Source organism: Enhydra lutris, unplaced genomic scaffold, assembly GCF_002288905.1.
Source record: "Enhydra lutris kenyoni isolate GAN:26980312 unplaced genomic scaffold, ASM228890v2 scaffoldscaffold42, whole genome shotgun sequence".
Classification (NCBI taxonomy): Eukaryota; Metazoa; Chordata; class Mammalia; order Carnivora; family Mustelidae; genus Enhydra; species Enhydra lutris.
This window is the reverse complement of record NW_019154126.1, coordinates 7,502,260-7,520,411: the sequence shown is the minus strand read 5'-3', so window position 1 is coordinate 7,520,411 and position 18,152 is coordinate 7,502,260. Positions and strand designations below refer to the sequence as shown.

General features: G+C 40.7%; 1 protein-coding gene across 1 annotated transcript in view; it reads right to left on the bottom strand.

Annotated features, from left to right (window-relative positions):
• LOC111155605 (ST8 alpha-N-acetyl-neuraminide alpha-2,8-sialyltransferase 6) overlaps positions 1-9,586 on the bottom strand; it is a 150,816-nt gene extending 141,230 nt beyond the window's left edge. Inside the window, exons 1-2 of the mRNA XM_022515870.1 lie at positions 9,486-9,586; positions 8,927-9,025 (exon numbers count right to left, since the gene is read on the bottom strand). Coding sequence (XP_022371578.1) covers positions 8,927-9,025; positions 9,486-9,586 — 200 coding nt within the window. The remainder of the gene's footprint in view (positions 1-8,926; positions 9,026-9,485) is intronic.
• Between the last annotated feature and the right edge of the window lie 8,566 nt (positions 9,587-18,152).

The following is an 18,152-nucleotide window of genomic DNA, read 5'->3' as shown; positions in this document are numbered from 1 at the left end:
CCTATGACCCAGCAATTGCACTATTTGGTATTTACCCTTAAGATACAAATGTAGGAAGTGTGTAAACCTGGTGATTCACAGAACTGTACCCCTGGGGATAAAAATATATGTTTATAAAAAATAAAAAAATAAAAAAAAATTTTAAAAAAACCCTTTCAAAAATTTAAAAAAAAAATTTAAAAAAAGATACAAATGTAGGGATCCACAGGGGCACCAGCACCCCAGTGTTTATAGCAGCAATGTCCACAATAGCGAAACTAGGAAAAAACTTAGATGTCCATCAACAGATGAATGGATAAAGAAGATGTGAGATATATATATACACACATATATGTATGTATATATACACAATGGAATACTATGCAGCCATCAAAAAAAGGAATCTTGCCATTTGCAACAACGTGAATGGAACTAGAGGGTATTATGCTGAGCGAAATAAGTCAATCTGAGAAAGACAATTATCACATGATCTCTCTGATTTGAGGAATTAGAGAGGCAGGTGGGGTTTTTAGGGAGTAGGGAGGGAAAAAATGAAACAAGATGAGACCAAGGAGAGAGACAAACCATAAGAAACTCTTAATCTCAGGAAACAAATTGAGGATTGGGGGTGTGGGGGGAGGGATAGGGAGGCTGGGTTATGGACATTGGGGAGGGTATGTGCTATGGTGAGTGCTATTAACTGTATAAGACTGATGAATCACAGACCTGTACCCCTGGGGCAAATAATAAATTATATGTTAATTTAAAAAAATGGAGAGAAGCCATGAATAGACTTTTTTCCAAAGAAGACATACAGATGGCTAACAGACACATGAAAAGATGCTCAACATCACTGTCCATCAGGTGATGTACATTAGTGCTGAATCACTAAATTGCACACCTGAAGCTAGTATTACACTGCATGTTACCTAACTGGAATTTAATAAAAACTTAAAGAAAAAAGATTCTCTAACTTGGCAGAACACTGTTCTCAAGGTGTAAGGAAAAGTTATACTTTTTTTTTTACTATATTTGAACAATATTTACTATAAGCAGCAGAAGAAATCTTTAGAAAGCATTTGCTTTGCGTTCTCAATAAAATACAAGAAAACCATCAGAAATGAAGGGTGAGGTGTATTAAAAGCATACTTAGAAGCTTCCTAAGATATAAACTGATGTGAGAAGATGCAGGCTGAGACAAGAAAAAAACTGTAAAGAATAAAAATGGAATAGATGTACTGTTTTAGACAGGGCCAAACAGAGAACTGACACTATAGAAAAATCATTTAGAAATGTAGAGGACAAATTTTAGAGGCCATCCCAGAGGGCAAGGGAAAGAGACAAAGAGAAAACTGAAATCAGAAAAAGAAATGAAATCGTTTACATGGAAGGGTAATGACGGGAAGAGGTTCAGCATTGGCACACACAAAAAAATGAAGACTCACTTCACAGAATACAACCAGAATGTGAGGAACACATCACATAATCCATTATAGGATACCAAATGGAATAAATAGAAACAAAATAGAATAACTGGGCCAGTGGATTAAAAAGGCTTACAGAAAAAGTTAACCAAAAGAGGTCACTGAAAAGACATACTGCTGTAAATTTAACAGCAGCAAAGAAAGGAAAGAACATTCCTCTCAGGATCTGTAACACAAAAAAATCAAACAGGTTGCTTTTGAAAAAGTAAAAGTTAGGATTACTCTTATTTGTTTTTCAGGGCCCTCAAAGGCAGAAAATAGAAGAATAGAAATCTTAGAAAAATTCTAAGACCAGAAAAAAAAAATGGAGTCACGATGCAATAATTCAGTACTCATATGTTAAAAATAAGAATTGGATCCTTAAATATCTCAAGTTTCAGAAACACCATCATCCATCTTCTAAGGCTAAAATGTCCAAGATTTATGCCAGCTGACCAAGAACGCAATGGAAACAAAGACCTGAAGAAGTGGGGAGAGGCTCAATTATAATGGCATTGAACGCTGAATGTTTACAATGGTATTGAGCACTGAATAACAGAAAAGAAAATCTCAGCAGTAGTTCTAGACTTGTTGGGGTTTAAGATTTTATTTGTTTATTTATTTGCGAGACAGAGAGTCAGCTCCAGAGAAAGCAGGAGTAGGGGGAAGGGCAGAGGGAAAGAGACAAGCAGACTCCCCGCTGAGCTGAGCAGGGAGCCCAACGCAGCGCTCGATCCCAGGACCCTGGGATCATGACCTGAGCCAAAAACAGATGCTTAACTGACTGAGCCACCCAGGCACCCCACCCAATATTTCTAGATTGTGAGCAAGAGCCTAATTCAAATTAAAAAAGAATTCTCAAAGGCAAAAGTACATGACAGAATAATAATAACTTAATAAAAGCCCACATTTTTGCCACATGCCGGAAGAAGTTCTAGGACAATTAAATGTTTAAATATTTTAAAATGTACTTAAAATGTACACTTATCTCAGCATAGCAAATACTTCAATAAATGAACTGTTATGTTTATCAATTCAGAAGCAGAATTGGGAAAGAAAAGTAGATACAAGTGATAGAATACAGGCAGTTGGAAACGTGCACGGATTAAATAACCACAGACATAATTAAATGTTAACTAAATTAGAAAATCAATTTAAATGCATGGTAAAGAGAAGTTTTACACTTTTGATATTCATAAACCTCTTGTATATCTGTAAGAAAATAGAGTATCTTTTTTTTAAGACTTTATTTATTTATTTGAAAGAGAGAGAGAAACAGTACATGTGCATGCACAAGCAGGGAGAGGGGCAGAGGGAGAGATTCTCAAGCAGGCTGACAGCAGAGCCCCTGCAGCATGAGGTAGGACTCAGTCTCAGGACCCCGAGATTATAACCTGAGCAGAAATCAAGAGTCTGGACTTAACCAACTGAGCCACACAGGAGCCCCAGAAAACAGAGGATCTTGATAGAAAGATAGATAACAGTATTAAGAGCCAACCCAGAAAGTAAAATTTAAAAATATCTTAAAGATTAAGTACAACGTTACAAATACAAATTAAGACACCAATAAAATATTACATCCTGAGAGTGAAACTAAAAAAATGAAAAGAAATTCTAATACACAGAACTGTCAGGAGTTTTGAGTCAATGGTCACTCTCCTACACTGCTAACAGGAAAATAAATTGAAACAACCATTTTTGTTGGGCAAGTCATAGGAATGTTTTGAAATTTCCTATATTCTTTGATCTAGCCCCTCCACTTCTATGAATTTATTTGAATAATCAAGAATATGTGCAAAGGTATAAAGTTGTTCATATGATGGGGCACCTGGGTGGCTCAGCTGGTTAAGCGATGGCCTTCAGCTCAGGTCATAATCCTGGAGTCCCAGGGTCGAGTCCCACATCAGGCTCCCTGCTCAGCAAGGAGTCTGTTTCTCCCTCTGACCCTCCTCCCCGCATGCTCCCTCTCTCTCTCAAATAAATAAATAAAATCTTAAAAAAAAAATAAACTTGTTCCTATGAAAGTATAAATCAAAATCTTTTAAAAAACCCAAGCCTAAATTATGATAGGTGTACAAGTTCAAATACCATGTTCTAAAAATTATGTTGCAGAAAGACAAATGACATGAAGAAAAGTTCAGATGTTGTTAAAAAAGGTTTTACTAACCCCTACCAAAATATGCATAGCAAAACTGCCAGATATGTGCATACAAAGTTATTGAAAATACAAATAGTACCTATCTTTTGTACCCTGAATGACAGGCAGTTTTCTTTTTCTTTGTACTCATCTAAAAATCATGCAGTAAAGTTGCTACAAAACATGCAGTAAAGCACTCACTACAATAATGAGTTGGGATGTAACACAACTGACTTTTGATGTCTGCCCTTGTGGAAGCCCAGGTGTCAAACAAGGAAAAGTCAAAGTTGTACTGCAGGGAGAAAGGGTCACAGGGAACCGAAAGGCAGCCCACTCGGGAAAATAGCAGGTAAACCTCTCCAAGAAAGCAGAGAAGTAGAATTATGGTCCCCACATCTCTGGAAAACTCATAGTCCAGTCATCCCTGAAGGGGCAATGAAATGGGCAGTAAGTACCAGAACATTCAAAGCATAGCTGCTGCTCACTGGGAAATCTGAGCTAGCCACAGAGCCTGAATCATCACCATGGATGTTAAAGTCAGAATGGACACCCCCACTAATAGGCACTAAGTCACAACCAGGACCTAGATACTTTCATGGAGGGACCCTGGAATTCCAAGCCAGCTAGTTACACAGACTTGCTCCGGCTACATGATTAACACTGCTGATAGTCCAGTCTCTCACTTCTTGAGTATTTGAGAACTAACTTATGACATTATAGCAGATTCTACTAATTTATTTTGTAATAAAAAATGAAATTAAAAGAAAGAATATTCTATTAGTATTTTTTAAAATTCCAACCACCTGAAAATTTAAGTATTCTTCTAAATCACTATGGAGATAAAAATTATTTAAAATTTTAGTGCAATTATAGGGGCGCCTGGGTGGCTCAGGCAGTGAAGCATGCAACTCTTGATTTCAGGATTGTGAGTTCAAGTTCCACATCGGGTATACTTAAAAAAAATTAATAAAATCTTTTAAAAATTAATGTAATTATAAACAGTTTAGAATATATTTTTGAAAATCAAAACACTATGTATCCAAACTTAAGGAACAGACCCAAAGCTGCGTTCAAAGGAAAATTCATAGTAGTAAACATTCTCTTACAAAGAAAAACAGAAAAATAAAGCATTCACTTCAAGGCATTAAGTTGGAAGAAAGGAATGATTTTTAAAAGATAAAGTTAGCACAAATGAAGTGACAACAAGGAAAACATGCCAAAATTGAGAAATAAATCTAGGAGCTGGTTGTATGAAAAACAAACCTAGAGCAAACTGTGACAAAACTTATTAGAAAAAGAAAGCATCCATTGTAATGGAATTATATTTTTAAAATTATTATTAAGTTTTTCTCTTTTGTCTTCTGACTTTGACATGACTTTTCCCTCTGTCATTTTAAAGCATCCTTTGGGGGATTCTGGAGCGATGAAGACTCAAAAAATGCAAAGAGAAAGGATAAGGTGATATTCAGCTGTAGCCAAGCAAAACAAGAAATGCTATGGCCTCAAGAAAAGAATTCCAGATTCTTCTCATTCTTCCACTTGAGCACATTAACCACCTTACTTGGAAGAAACAGCTCTTGGAGCTTTCTCAATCTTTTCAAACCCAGTCTCCACAAATTACCATTAAGACTTAGGTTTGGGGGAGCCTGGGTGGCTCAGTGGGTTAAAGCCTCTGCCTTCGGCTCAGGTCATGATCCCAGGGTCCTGGGATCGAGCCCCGCATCGGGCTCTCTGCTCGGTGGGGAGCCTGTTTCCCCCTCTCTCTCTGTCTGTCTCTCTGCCTACTTGTGATCTCTCTCTCTGTGTCAAATAAATAAATAAAATCTTTAAAAAAAAAAAAAGACTTAGGTTTGAATTCAACCTGGAGGTTTGAGTCAGGACAAAAGAAAATATGAGGGACTGGGGTAGGCTGCACATTCCCAACTGGGACCAGAGGTGGAAAGAAGAGAGCTCTGGCTTGGGGACAGAAAGATAAGGGTAACCACAAGAGTAGACGGAAGTTGGCCTCCTCGAACTCTGAACTCGAACTCTAAAAAGAGATCACTTCTTGGACAGCCTCCCATCCTGAAATTAACTTAGAATAGGGTCACATGTACTTCACAGTGCAAGTAGAGAGAGGACCTCTATTTAATTTCCTGAACCAGCCTCCATTCTTATATGTTTAGACAGGTCCCAGAAATAGCTGGGAGACTGGTTGTGGATCTGGTGAGCCAGACCTGGGTGAGACAGCCTCAGAGCAAATGTTGCAGAGTAACAACACAGGAGAGGACTAAGAGAGAATCTTCACTAGATCCCAGAAAGGTAGCACCAGGTGGGAGCTCAGTGAGGAAGATAGAGTGAGAGGACCAATAAGGTAGAATACCCGAAGAAAAAGAATGAGCTACAAACTGCAATTTCCTAACTGGCTATCAGCTGGGTGGTACCCAGCCATCAGGTGAAAAATGGACAACATCACTCTGGAAATTAGAGGAGTCAAAGGTTATCATGACCATGAACCCCAACTCTTAACCCTACTAACACATCATCTAAGCCCACCTCCCCCTTGTATCTGGGTGTCATCTTTAAGTAAAAAGAAATGATGAAAACAATATGACAGATGGAGCATTTGCTCCCAGGAAGAATAAATACTGCCAGAAAGAGTTGCTTATATTGTCACATCGGACTAAGCTTTAACCTGGAGACATACACACACCCCCGTCTTGCCCAGCACCTCAGAAAGGTTACACAGCAGGGCCATTAAGAGTGTGGGATTCTGTATCCACATGGCCTAGGTCTGACTCCTGGATCCACAATTTGCCAACCTTGTGACTCTGGGAAATTTACTTCCTCTCTCTGTGCCTCAGTTTCCTCAACTATGAAATGAAGATAATCATAGTTTCTCTGAGTAGTTTTTAAGGGTTAAGTGAGTTAATAAATGTAAAGTGCCTAGATCAATATCTGGCCCATTAAAATATTCACTAAGTGTTGGCTATCTTTACTACTATTAGCATTACTATTATTACTTTTACCTATTACCTACAGTGTGGGGCTCATGAAGGAAAGATCAGATCAGCTACAGAAAAATTAAGAAATTCTAATTTCTCGGGGTGCCTGGGTTGTCAGTTAAGTGTCCAACTCTTGGCTTTGGCTCAGGTCCTGATCTCAGGGTCCTGGGATCGAGCCCCTTTCAGGCTCTGAGTTCAGTGGGGAGTCTGCTTGAGAATCTTTTTGCCTCATCCTGTGCCCCTCCTGCTCGTGCTCTCTTTCTCTAAAATAAATAAATAAATCTTTAAAAGAAATTATAGGGGCTCCTAGGTGGCTTAGTGGGTTAAAGCCTCTGCCTTTGGCTCAGGTCATGATCCCAGGGTCCTGGAATGGAGCCCCGCATCAGGCTCTCTGCTCAGCGGGGAGCCTGCTTCCTCCTCTCTCTGCCTGCCTCTCTGCCTACTTGTGACCTCTGTCAAATAAGTAAATAAAAATATCTTTAAAAAAAATAAAAGAAATTCTAATTTCTCTCCATAATCAAGTAGTACAGATTAAAATTTGTATCCCTGCTACATAAATAATTAAAATCATAAATGATAAAAGGCATATAAAATAAATTAGACAGGTTTTAAAAAACATGACAGAATGGTATTTAAAAAGCCTTTGAATCAGATTCAGAAAAACATAGGAATTACCTATATTAGCTCAAGAAGCATGGAAAGTAGAAGAGAAGTATGCCAAAAGAAGCTAAAAAATTCATCAAAGAATTACCTCAAAAAAGGCCTAGAACCGGGTAATTCAATTAGTGCATTCTTTCAAAATTTCCCCAAGGGGCAATGTCAAAATGAATAACAAACAGTACCAAGGCCTGCAAAAAAAATGGAATGCTCCCCAGATCACTGGAAAGCTATGCTATCTATAGTATACAAACCTGTATCACATAAAACTAGAGGCCACTAATTTTATCAAAAGTTTTGTTACTCTAGGATTTCTTAATACCTCTAACATGTTATAAAATCCTAATAGGAGGGCTGTGGGAGACTGTTCCTGCACTTCAAGATTTCTTCCAGGCTCCCCCAGACCCTTACTATGACTATGCTACACAGGAGCCTGGGATTGCTCAATCAGAAAGATTTAGAAGGTCCAAGAGCCAAGAATGTACAGAAGGAAACATAGAAAAAAGGATTCACAAAAGATAAGCAGAGGAAAAGAGACAGTACACAAAATTGAGGTACGAATAGCGTTGCTGAGGCACAGAACGGTACATTCTTCTGGTGAAAATGTAAATTGAACCAACTCTTCCAGGATGTAACTGGCCATACGTGTTTGGAACCAACAATGTATATACTCTTCAACCTAATAATATGACTTCTATCATTCCATCCTAGAGAATTCATTTAATATGAAGATAAGGATTTACATACAAGAATACACTTAATAGAATTATTAACAGCAAATAAAACAAAAAGCAAACAGGAAACAGTCAAAATGTCTAGAGCTACAAAGAGTTAAACAGATGGCACGTTCATCTGATGAATTATCCAAAAATTAAAAGCAATAGTGGGGGGGGGATGATATATATTTGTCTAATTTTTTAGGAGAAAAGGTAGACCACAAAGTCTAATCTTAAATATATTTTTTAAATATATGTAGGTAAGAAAAACTACTGGAAGGATATAGACCAAAGCCTTAATATGATCTGTGGGTGGTACAGTTCTGAGTGAATATTTTTAAAGACATTTCTCATATTACCTAACTTTCTGCAACAAGCATGTATTACTTTTATAATCAGAAAGAAAGATAAAAACCAAATAATTATTGCACATGGATAAATACTCCTGTGAGTGAAAAAGAACAGTTTTAAGCTTCCATTCACTAAGGACAAAAACAGTCTGAACGTTGTGCATAAAATTCTCCCAAACGTGAATCTCTACACGGGTGCCCTGTAAAGCATAAAGACAAAAAGCAAACCAACCGAATCCCTCTACAGACAGGCTGAGCTGCCTCTCTCCGGGGTTTTCAACACCAGGTTACGGAGAAGGGGCCTCAGCACCCATTTTGGCAAAGTGCAGCGGTTTGAGTCTCTCCCTCGGTTCGAAGAACCTCTACGTGGAGATCCAGGTTTTACAGGGGAGGTTGAGGCAGTGTGAGGAGTTAAACACACACACACACACACACACACACACACGCACACGCACACGCACACACACACAGTGTGAGGAGTTACACACACACACACAGAGCACACTCAGACACCCAAGCGCACTCAATCGCGCGGTCCCAGCCAGACAGCGCGAGGCGAGCCCTGCGGCTGCAGCCGCGCCCCACCCGCGCCCCGCAGCGGCCGAGTCCTCTCCCGCCCGCCTCCCCGCGCCGCGGGTACCTGTTCGTGGGGCGCGGTAGCTGGGTCGCCGGGCTCCGGAGCGTCCTCAGCGCGGCGGGGGTACCGCGGGTGGCGTCCCTGCTCTCCTCCACCGAGAGCCTGCACCGCCAGGAAGAAAACTAAGTTGTTACACCTCGCTGACAGGCTCGGCGGCCGCAGCGCGCTCGCACCTGGCCCGGGCGTCCTCGCGCAGCCGGGCTCCCCCGCCCTCGGCAGCTCCCAGACCCCGGAGTTTGAAGCCGCTTAGGGCGGGAAGGAAGGGGAACCGCGAACCAGAACGGCGAGCTCGGGAGACCGCGGGGGACCCGACGGCAGGTCCCGCTCCGCAGCGAACGCCCGCCGGAGCCCTCGCCTCCCTCCCAGCAGGAGCCGGTGCCCACCTGGTCTCCGCGTCGCCCCCTCGGTCACCCGGGCCAGGCCCGTCCCGCCTCCTGGACGCCCCCTTCCCGGCCCGCCCTCGCGCGACCGCCACCCGTCGGCTTCCCTTCGCGGCGGCCCGGAGGCGGGCGGCTGGGCGGCTGGGGAGCCCCGGGGGGCGCGCGGCAGGCGGGCGGGTTACCTGGAGCGAGCGGGCGCGTCGGTGGAGCACCAGAGCAGGCGCAGCAGCAGCAGCAACAGCAGGCTGGCGAGCAGGGCGAGCAGCGCGCCCCCCGGCCGCATCCTGAGCCCCACGCACGACCGCCGCCGCCCCGGCGAAGCGCAGCCCAGCCGGCCCGACTCTCCGCTCCCGCCGCCGCCGCCGCCGCCACGCACACCTCCAGTGTTCAAACGCGGCGGTGAGGGGCGACGACGGCGCGCGGCGCGGGCCCGCACTCCGGACGCCCCGGCCCAGCCTCTCGCGGTGTGCCGGGGGCGAAAGGAGAAGGCGCGTGCCGGCTCTCGCCTTCTCGCGCCCAGCCTCGGACCGCTGAGCTCGGCGCTCGGCTTGGCAGTGACGATTCGCCGAGCTCGCCTCCTCTCCTCCCGGAGGCGCTCCGAGCCGCTGCGGGCTTTAGTCGCCGCGCCGCCGCCACCGCTGCCTCCTCCTCCGCCGCCGCTGCCGCCGCCGCCGCCGCGCGGGGTCATCTGAAGGTTGGGACTCGCGAGCTGGACTCGGTGCTGATTGGGCTCCAACTTTTGTGCGCCCTCGCCTTCTCCGGAGTGCCCGCGGGCTCTTACCCGGAGCCCACGCAGCTCACCTAAGCACACCGCACCTCCTTCCGCGTCCCTGCGGTGGAAAGCAAGGACTCGGAGGACTGGAAGAGAAAAAAGAGTCCACTTCAAAACTTTCTTAAAACTGTGTAGTCGCTCGGCTGGATCGCCCCACGCAAAGGCTGCTAGGGACTTGGTTTCGTTGGGTAGATCCTGGTACCCAAGGGGAGGAGGAACCGTCTCTTACTTGAACGCAGATTCAGAGGCACGGAGAGTGGATTTACCAGGAGCCAGGGAATCTTTAGGGGCTGGCATACTACCCCCTGAAGGCCGAGCTTGGCCCCAGCCTGGTTTTGCAAATAGTGTTTTTGGAACACCTCCATGCCGGTTCCTTTGTCTTCTCCATGGCTGTACATAGCTGTGGGGACCTGCTTTTGGGTTTACAAGGCAGGGTTGAGTAGTGGTGACAAAGATCACATGGGCCCTGGAGCCTAAAGCATTTATCTATCCCTTTTCAGAAAAACTTAGCAGACCATTGGTCTAAATCATGTTGGACTAAATCATATTGGTTAGATACTGGAAAATTGCCCTATGGCAGTGTGATATGGTCTGGCTGTCCTCTTTCTGCCCCAAGCGATTCTATCCTCGTCCTCCGTGCCTCCAGCACACTGCGCGCGTCTCCTGCAGAGCAACCTCAGTTTTGCTCCGGACTCAACCCTTTAGGAACCTCAGTGAACTGTAAACCCCATAACTGTTAGATGGGGCCTCATTAGATTGTACAGCGTTGAGATTTTTCCGAAAGAACACATGGACTCCACCATCTCGCAAATACTTTGGAAAGGCTTAAACTCTGAAAAGTCTTTAATGAGTTAGCTTTCCAAGCGACAAAAATATTTGTGTTTCACTTGGAGTTTTCTAGAGACACAAGGTCTTGACCTAAAAGACCCACCCCCAGAGCCTTTGGGGGAACAAGTCGGCCAAACAACGATAAAGCTGTTGCCAGGGATTTTGTCACTGAAAAAATAACTTATATCCAGAAGAGAAATATGGGCTACCTAGTTCCTTTCTGCTAACCCTGCATTTACTCTAATTAAAAATATTTAGTTGAAGAGATACAGATGTAGTGAAAAGAAGGCCATCTGTACCCCAATGTTTATAGCAGCAATGGCCACGGTCGCCAAACTGTGGAAAGAACCAAGATGCCCTTCAACGGACGAATGGATAAGGAAGATGTGGTCCATATACACTATGGAGTATTATGCCTCCATCAGAAAGGATGAATACCCAACTTTTGTAGCAACATGGACGGGACTGGAAGAGATTATGCTGAGTGAAATAAGTCAAGCAGAGAGAGTCAATTATCACATGTTTTCACTTATTTGTGGAGCATAACAAATAGCATGGAGGACATGGGGAGTTAGGAGAAGGAAGTTGGGGGAAATTGGAAGGGGAGGTGAACAATGAGAGACTATGGACTCTGAAATACAATCTGAAGAGTTTGAAGAGGTGGGGGGGTGGGAGGTTGGGGGAACCAGGTGGTGGGTATTAGAGAGGGCACGGATTGCATGGAGCACTGGGTGTGGTACAAAAACAATGAATACTCTTATGTTGAAAATAAATTTTAAAAATGATTAAAAAAATTTAGTTGAAAACAAACCAGAACTTTTCACATAATAGTCAATCAATAAATGTTTGATCAATGAATGAAACACCTAGGAACTAACACTTTCCTTAAAGAGAAGAAGGAGGAAAAAACTGAAAATGGGTGTGACTGGAAATATGATTTCCTTCCATAGCTCACTCCTGCTGTTAAAGTATGTACTAATCAATAAAGAAAAAGTTGCTCCTTTTACATCAGGTCAACATTTTTAGGAATATGACTGCTTATCTGAGTAGGACACAAAAAAGTAATACTATATTCAGCTGCTGTTAAAATAATAAAGCAACCCAGTTCTACGTGTCTGAAAGTGAGGCATTCTGTTAGACAAGTAGGATATGGCATAATTATCTTGAAAATGAAAAGTTGTCTGGATTTGGGAGATAGTCTGAATTTTATTTCTCTTAGAGCAGAATTGTGCAGACAACTCATACTGAAGACGGTTTGCAGAAAAAGAAAAGGACATTATTGTATCAGGCAGGAAGCTGCAATTTCACCTAATTTACTAAAGTTTAATATTTCAGCACAGCTGGGCTCAAGGCAACAGCAGAAGAGTCAGTCTTGCACTGGGTTCCCTAAACACCCTTGTTGTAAATGAAGTTACTTTTTATCAAGCCAATGGCTATCAGCAGGGGACTCACAAAAGCCCATTTTAATTGGAAAACCAAGTGTAAATTTGCACTGGGAATTCTGAACCCAGTGTTAAAATTTGACAGTAGGGAACTTTACCACCAGCTTTATAAATGAAGACTTGGGTTGGTAAAATATGAATTATCCTGCTTATCTTTGAGAGATTAAAAAGAAAAACAAAAAGCACCTGACAAAAACATGAGTCCTTCTGTATTATCAGCCACAGAACCAAAACTGGAAAATTGTATATTTGGTAATTTAAGATTAGTGAGTTTGACCAACAACCTCAAAGATACATTTGGGTCATTTGGGTAGTCTGCTGAGGCCAGGATCTAAAAAGAAAGTCTGGGTGCTATGTAGAAGTCGCAGCTGGTGTGTAAACCTGTCTCACTCACCCGGTCTGTCCAGCATGTGCCTCTCATTTACCTTTGTTACTCTTTAGTTTTGACCCTTACTTTCAGAAAATCACCATGAAAACCTGATTGGGAAGTAGTGATATATTAAAAAAATGTCCAAATAATTGGAAATCTTCTGGGAAGTTGGAGTTTCTCATTTTCAGTGTAAGGTTTTTAATATTTCCATGTGCACAGATTTAGGGATTCACGAAGAAGAATCTCAGATATCAAGGGTCTATTGTATCCACTTGTACACACGAGTACAGACTCTCAATATAGAGAAACGCAAAAAATCACCCAAGAATCTTTTCCTTCATTTGGGGGACATTTTTATCTTTGCTAGAAAGGGTGGTTCCTGATGTCTTCAGGGTGCTTGATTGGTTTTTAGTAATAGTAGAGATTCGTGAAGACTATAGAACAATAGCACATTCATAAATATTAAACTATTCCTTGGGGGAGGAAATTCATAAGGATAGTATAACCAAGGCTATATATTTTCAATAAGTTATAAGATATAAATAAAAGTAGAAATAACTTCCAGAAATCAACAACCATGTATGAGAGGGAGCTCTTTCCAAATATGTTTTATTACCAACTTCTCCCACTGCTAATTGAATATTTAAAAAATTGATGAAGGGGCACCTGGCCTTTGGATCAGGTCATGATCTCAGGGTCCTGGGATCAAGCCCCGAATCCAGCTCTCTGCTCAGCAGGGAGCCTGCTTTCTCTCCCTCACCCTCTGCCTGCTTCTCTGCCTACTTGTGATCTCTCTCTCTCTCTCTCTGTTAAATAAATAAAATCTTTTAAAAAATAAAAAATAAAATAAAAATAAAAAATGGATGCAATTCTGTGCATAAAGTAGTTTCAACTTTAAAGATAGAACACTGAAGGTCATATACAAATTTTTATAGATCTTACAATGATAAGAAATCCAATTTGTAGCATAACTAAAATTACAAAACCAAAAAAATTAGTTATTATTTACAGTGCAAAATAGATTTTTAATGTATAAAACATTCAAACTTTAAAAACTCCTCTCTCTGAAATCCACTTAAAAGATCACCAAGGACCAAAAAGAGAAATGGAAATTGTTTATCCTGAAACCATAAAATGGCTGCAATCCCATTCCACAAACTCCCAAGAATATCTGCGAAAGGTGAACCAATTGGACAAGAATACCAAGTTCAAGGCTCATTGCCTCTATTTATGAACTTAAATTGGTAGGGTGGGGAGAATGGAAAAGTTTCTGAAGGCCCTACTAATGCATAATTTGGAAGAGCAAAGTCTGGGAGTAGGTCACATCAAAAATGAGTAGCGATTAGTGTAAATGGCCAGAGTTACAGAGTTTAAAGAGAGGCAGTGACCAGTATTTCTGTTTCCAGTGAATACAGCTTTCTAGCCAGAGAAATGATGACCTAGATATAATGCTATTCTTGAAGAAAGATGCTACAAAAAATTTTGTAGCTACTGGTTAAAATCAATTTACCAAAGAAAAATTAGTACCCAGTCTATGTATTCAGTAAGCAACAGGCCCTCAAGCCATTGGTTTTTATACTGAATTGGCCTCTCCCAGACTACCCTTGCTGATTCCAGTGTTTGCAAGACCAGGCAGAACTCCAGCTGTTTCAACAGATTGGGTGTGGGGGTTGCATGTGCAAAGATAATGTACCTAACCCTTCCATATTCTCTCCTCAACTTCTCTTCCCTATCACTTCATTGTGTACAACCTAAACTATAAGCAGATAAATAACTGAACAAAAAAACATCCAATAGCAAGCCCTTAATGCAAAACCAACTTTCAACAAGTAGACAGATGAAAAGGAAACACTGCCAAAAATTTTCCATTCACAATATTCCTGGCAAGTAGCAAAACAAACAAGCAAACACATAAAAACAAATGACAAACAAATAAAGGCATGATTTCTTTCAAAGATGAGTAAACAAAAGGGGAAAATGATGCAATAGTTCTGCAAAAAGAATGCAAACAAAAAAAAGGAAAATGAAGACTACAATTTGGAACAAGACTTCCTCCAGGAAACAGCAGAAAATGTTAAGCCATAATCACTTCATACTGCCCAGGAAATGAAACACAAACACTGCGATAGAAAAACCCCAAGAAGAACTAAGAACTGAAAGAAGAAATAGCAAAGCAACAGTATGAAAAGTGAACTGATGACAATAGAGAAAACATGCAAATAGAAACCACTACAGAACTTAAACTTTAGAAGCCTGAGCAGAATTGACTTGGCAAAAATCTGAACTAGCGTTATGGAGATGAGACTGATGAAAATTACAGAAAACACAAAGGAGAGGGACAAGGAAAATACAATCATTAGAAAAACAATTATATGTATCTAAGATTATATATATATATATATATATATATATATATATATACACCATGTAAGTATTAGGGATTCATTTTTAAAGACAAAGAATGAAATATTAGAAACAATTAAGGATATAGTAGAAGAAAACTTTACTAAAAAATATGTAAATCTGCAGATATTTTCTTCTTTTTGTCTGATCCCATTATGTGCACTTATAAGGTTTTAGAGAAATTTATAGAGAACAACTAACTTCATGATTTATTCTCCTCTAGAGATTATTCAAAAACAAAGAATCCTAAGAGCCTAAAAGAAGCAACAGGTAGAAATTAATCTTGTCTCCAACTTCACCTCAGCAACATTAGACTCAAAAGGAACAAAAGTAGGAGCACCAGAGTGGCTCATTTGGTTGAGTGGCTGACCCTTGATTTTGGCTCAGGTCATAATCCCATGGTCCTGGGATTGAGTTTCTGCATTGGGCTCTATGGTCAGCCTGGAGTCTGCTTAAGAATTCATCCTCCCTTTCCCCCTACCCCCTCCTCTACTTGTGCCCTCGCTCGCTCTCTCTCTCTCTCTCACTCTCCAACAAAATTATACTTACAGGGTTTTTGAGCAGAAAAGATGTGACCCCCAAATTCTATACCCAGCTAAGATAGTTTTTATAAATAAAAACAATTATTTTTACATACAATATTTTCAAATATTTAAGAAAACAGAATATGTACTACTTGTGTATGTATCCTGGAAAAAAATAAACTAGAGCCATAATTCAACCATAAAACATGAATCAAATAAAGAATTCACAATGAAGAAGTGCTGGCCATAAGGAACTCAGATGAACCATACGTCATTTTAAAAATAGAATTGAGTCGGGGCACCTGGGTGGCTCAGTGGGTTAAAGCCTCTGCCTTCGGCTTGGGTCATGATCCCAGTGTTCTGGGATCGAGCCCCACATTGGGCTCTCTGCTCTGCAGGGAGCCTGCTTCCTCCTCTCTCTCTCTCTCTGCCTGCCTCTCTGCCTACTTGTAATCTCTGTCTGTCAAATAAATAAAATCTTTAAAAAATATAAAAAATAAATAAATAAATAAAAATAGAATTGAGTCTGAGTAATAGAATCTCACAGTGGAAATGTTACATTTTCTTTAAAAATCACTACATAAATATAAAATTAAAAGTTGATGCAATAAACCTGGGGAAGAAAATTTCTTGCTCACTGTAAATAGTGGGAAATATGAAATAAGAATACTAATGAAGAATGGAGTGGAAGTGTATTACTTTCTTGATCTTTCAGGGCAAATATATATAATCAAATCATCAAAAGGGAGCTATTGTTTCAAAAGTAATAATTGTTTTATTATTTTAAAAAGAATAAATATATATATATGTACATATATATATATAAATATTTTCTAATGAAGGCAGGAGGAAGAAAGAAAATTCAGACTTTTTTTTTAAGACTTTATTTATTTATTTGACAGACAGCGATCACAAGTAGGCAGAAAGGCAGGCAGAGAGAGAGAGAGGAGGAAGCAGGCTCCCTACCGAGCAGAGAGCCTGATGTGGGACTCGATCCTAGAGATCATGACCTGAGATCATGACCTGAGCCAAAAGCAGAGGCTTTAGCCCACTGAGCCACCCAGGTGCTCCCAAAATTCAGACTTTCTAACTAAAGACTGAAAGAATACCAATTGGAGCAATACATGGATCTGCTACAGACATTTAGAAACGTTTTATAAAATATAACAATAAAAATGAATGCACAACTGAGCACTCACTAAAGAAGGGAAAATCCCCAAGTACCAGAAATGAGGAAAGAAGTGAAAAAAAGAAAGAACAGTAAGTGTGTGATGTGACCAGCAGCTAACCTGAAAATCCCAGTGATCTGGAGGTTTGCTTTTAACATCTATTCAGGGGATAAAGAGGAGGACAAGGTTCTCCAGTGAGAAAAAGTTAGAATCAAAATTCCTATGGAAAACTTTTTTTCTTGTTAAAAACAAAATATGTGAACTAGGAAAATGAAGATTCACATAGCTCACAATGATAACTCTTTGTCACCATCCAAGCTCTGGGTGAAATAATTTTATTTTATTCTAAAACTTCTGCTTCATTTGAGTTTGAGGCCCAATTTTATCCCACCTTAATTTGTTCTGAAGTTAACACAAAGATTGGCCCCTGCCTAATGATGTTCTGAGGTGTATGGTAGGAAAGTGCTAACTACTCTGGTTCCATAAAAAAAATCTCAAAGAAAAGGAATCTCACTAAAAATAAGCTCAAAAGATAAAAATATTTTCTAATATTACTATTACAAAATACTTTAGGAATTCACCCTTGAATATGTCTCAGCAGGAGGGGGTCTGGGTGGCTCAGTCAGTTAAGCATCTAACTCTGGATCTTGGCTCAAGTCATGATCTTAGGGTATCATGGGATAAAGTCCTGTGTCAGGTGCATGCAGCAGAGTTAGGCTCCATATTGGATGTGGAGTCTGCTTGAGATTCTCTCTGTCCCTCTCCCCTCTAAAATAAACAAATAAATAAGCAAATAAATAAATAAATCTTTAAAAAAATATGTCTCCACAGATATCATTAATGGGAAGATCATTAACCAGTAATCAGAAAACAGTGAGGTTTAAAATTATTAAGAATATGGAAGGATGAATCAACAATGCGGAAAGAAGGGTAATAAAAGGTATTTCCTAAAGAACCAACAGAACTGTGAGAAACAAATATATAGTTATTGATATCAAAATAGTCAATGATGGCTCAAGGCAGAATCAGTGATCTAGAATATTATATGAGAAAATTATCCATTGAGAGATAAAGAGATGGAAAACATGACTAAAGCTATAGAAAAGAAGATCTGTCCTATTATCTGCTACCGTTTAAAAAAGCACCCCAACACTCACTGGTTTAAAACAATAACATTTTATTATACCTGAGGATTTTGCAGGTCAGAAATTCAGAGAGAACCTAGCTGGGTGATACTGGTATATCACACAGTGTCTAATGATCTGGAGGCTTCAATATGGTTTTATTTCTCTTGCCCTTTTTGATGGGATGGTTGAAAGGATAAGTTCAACCAAGACTGTC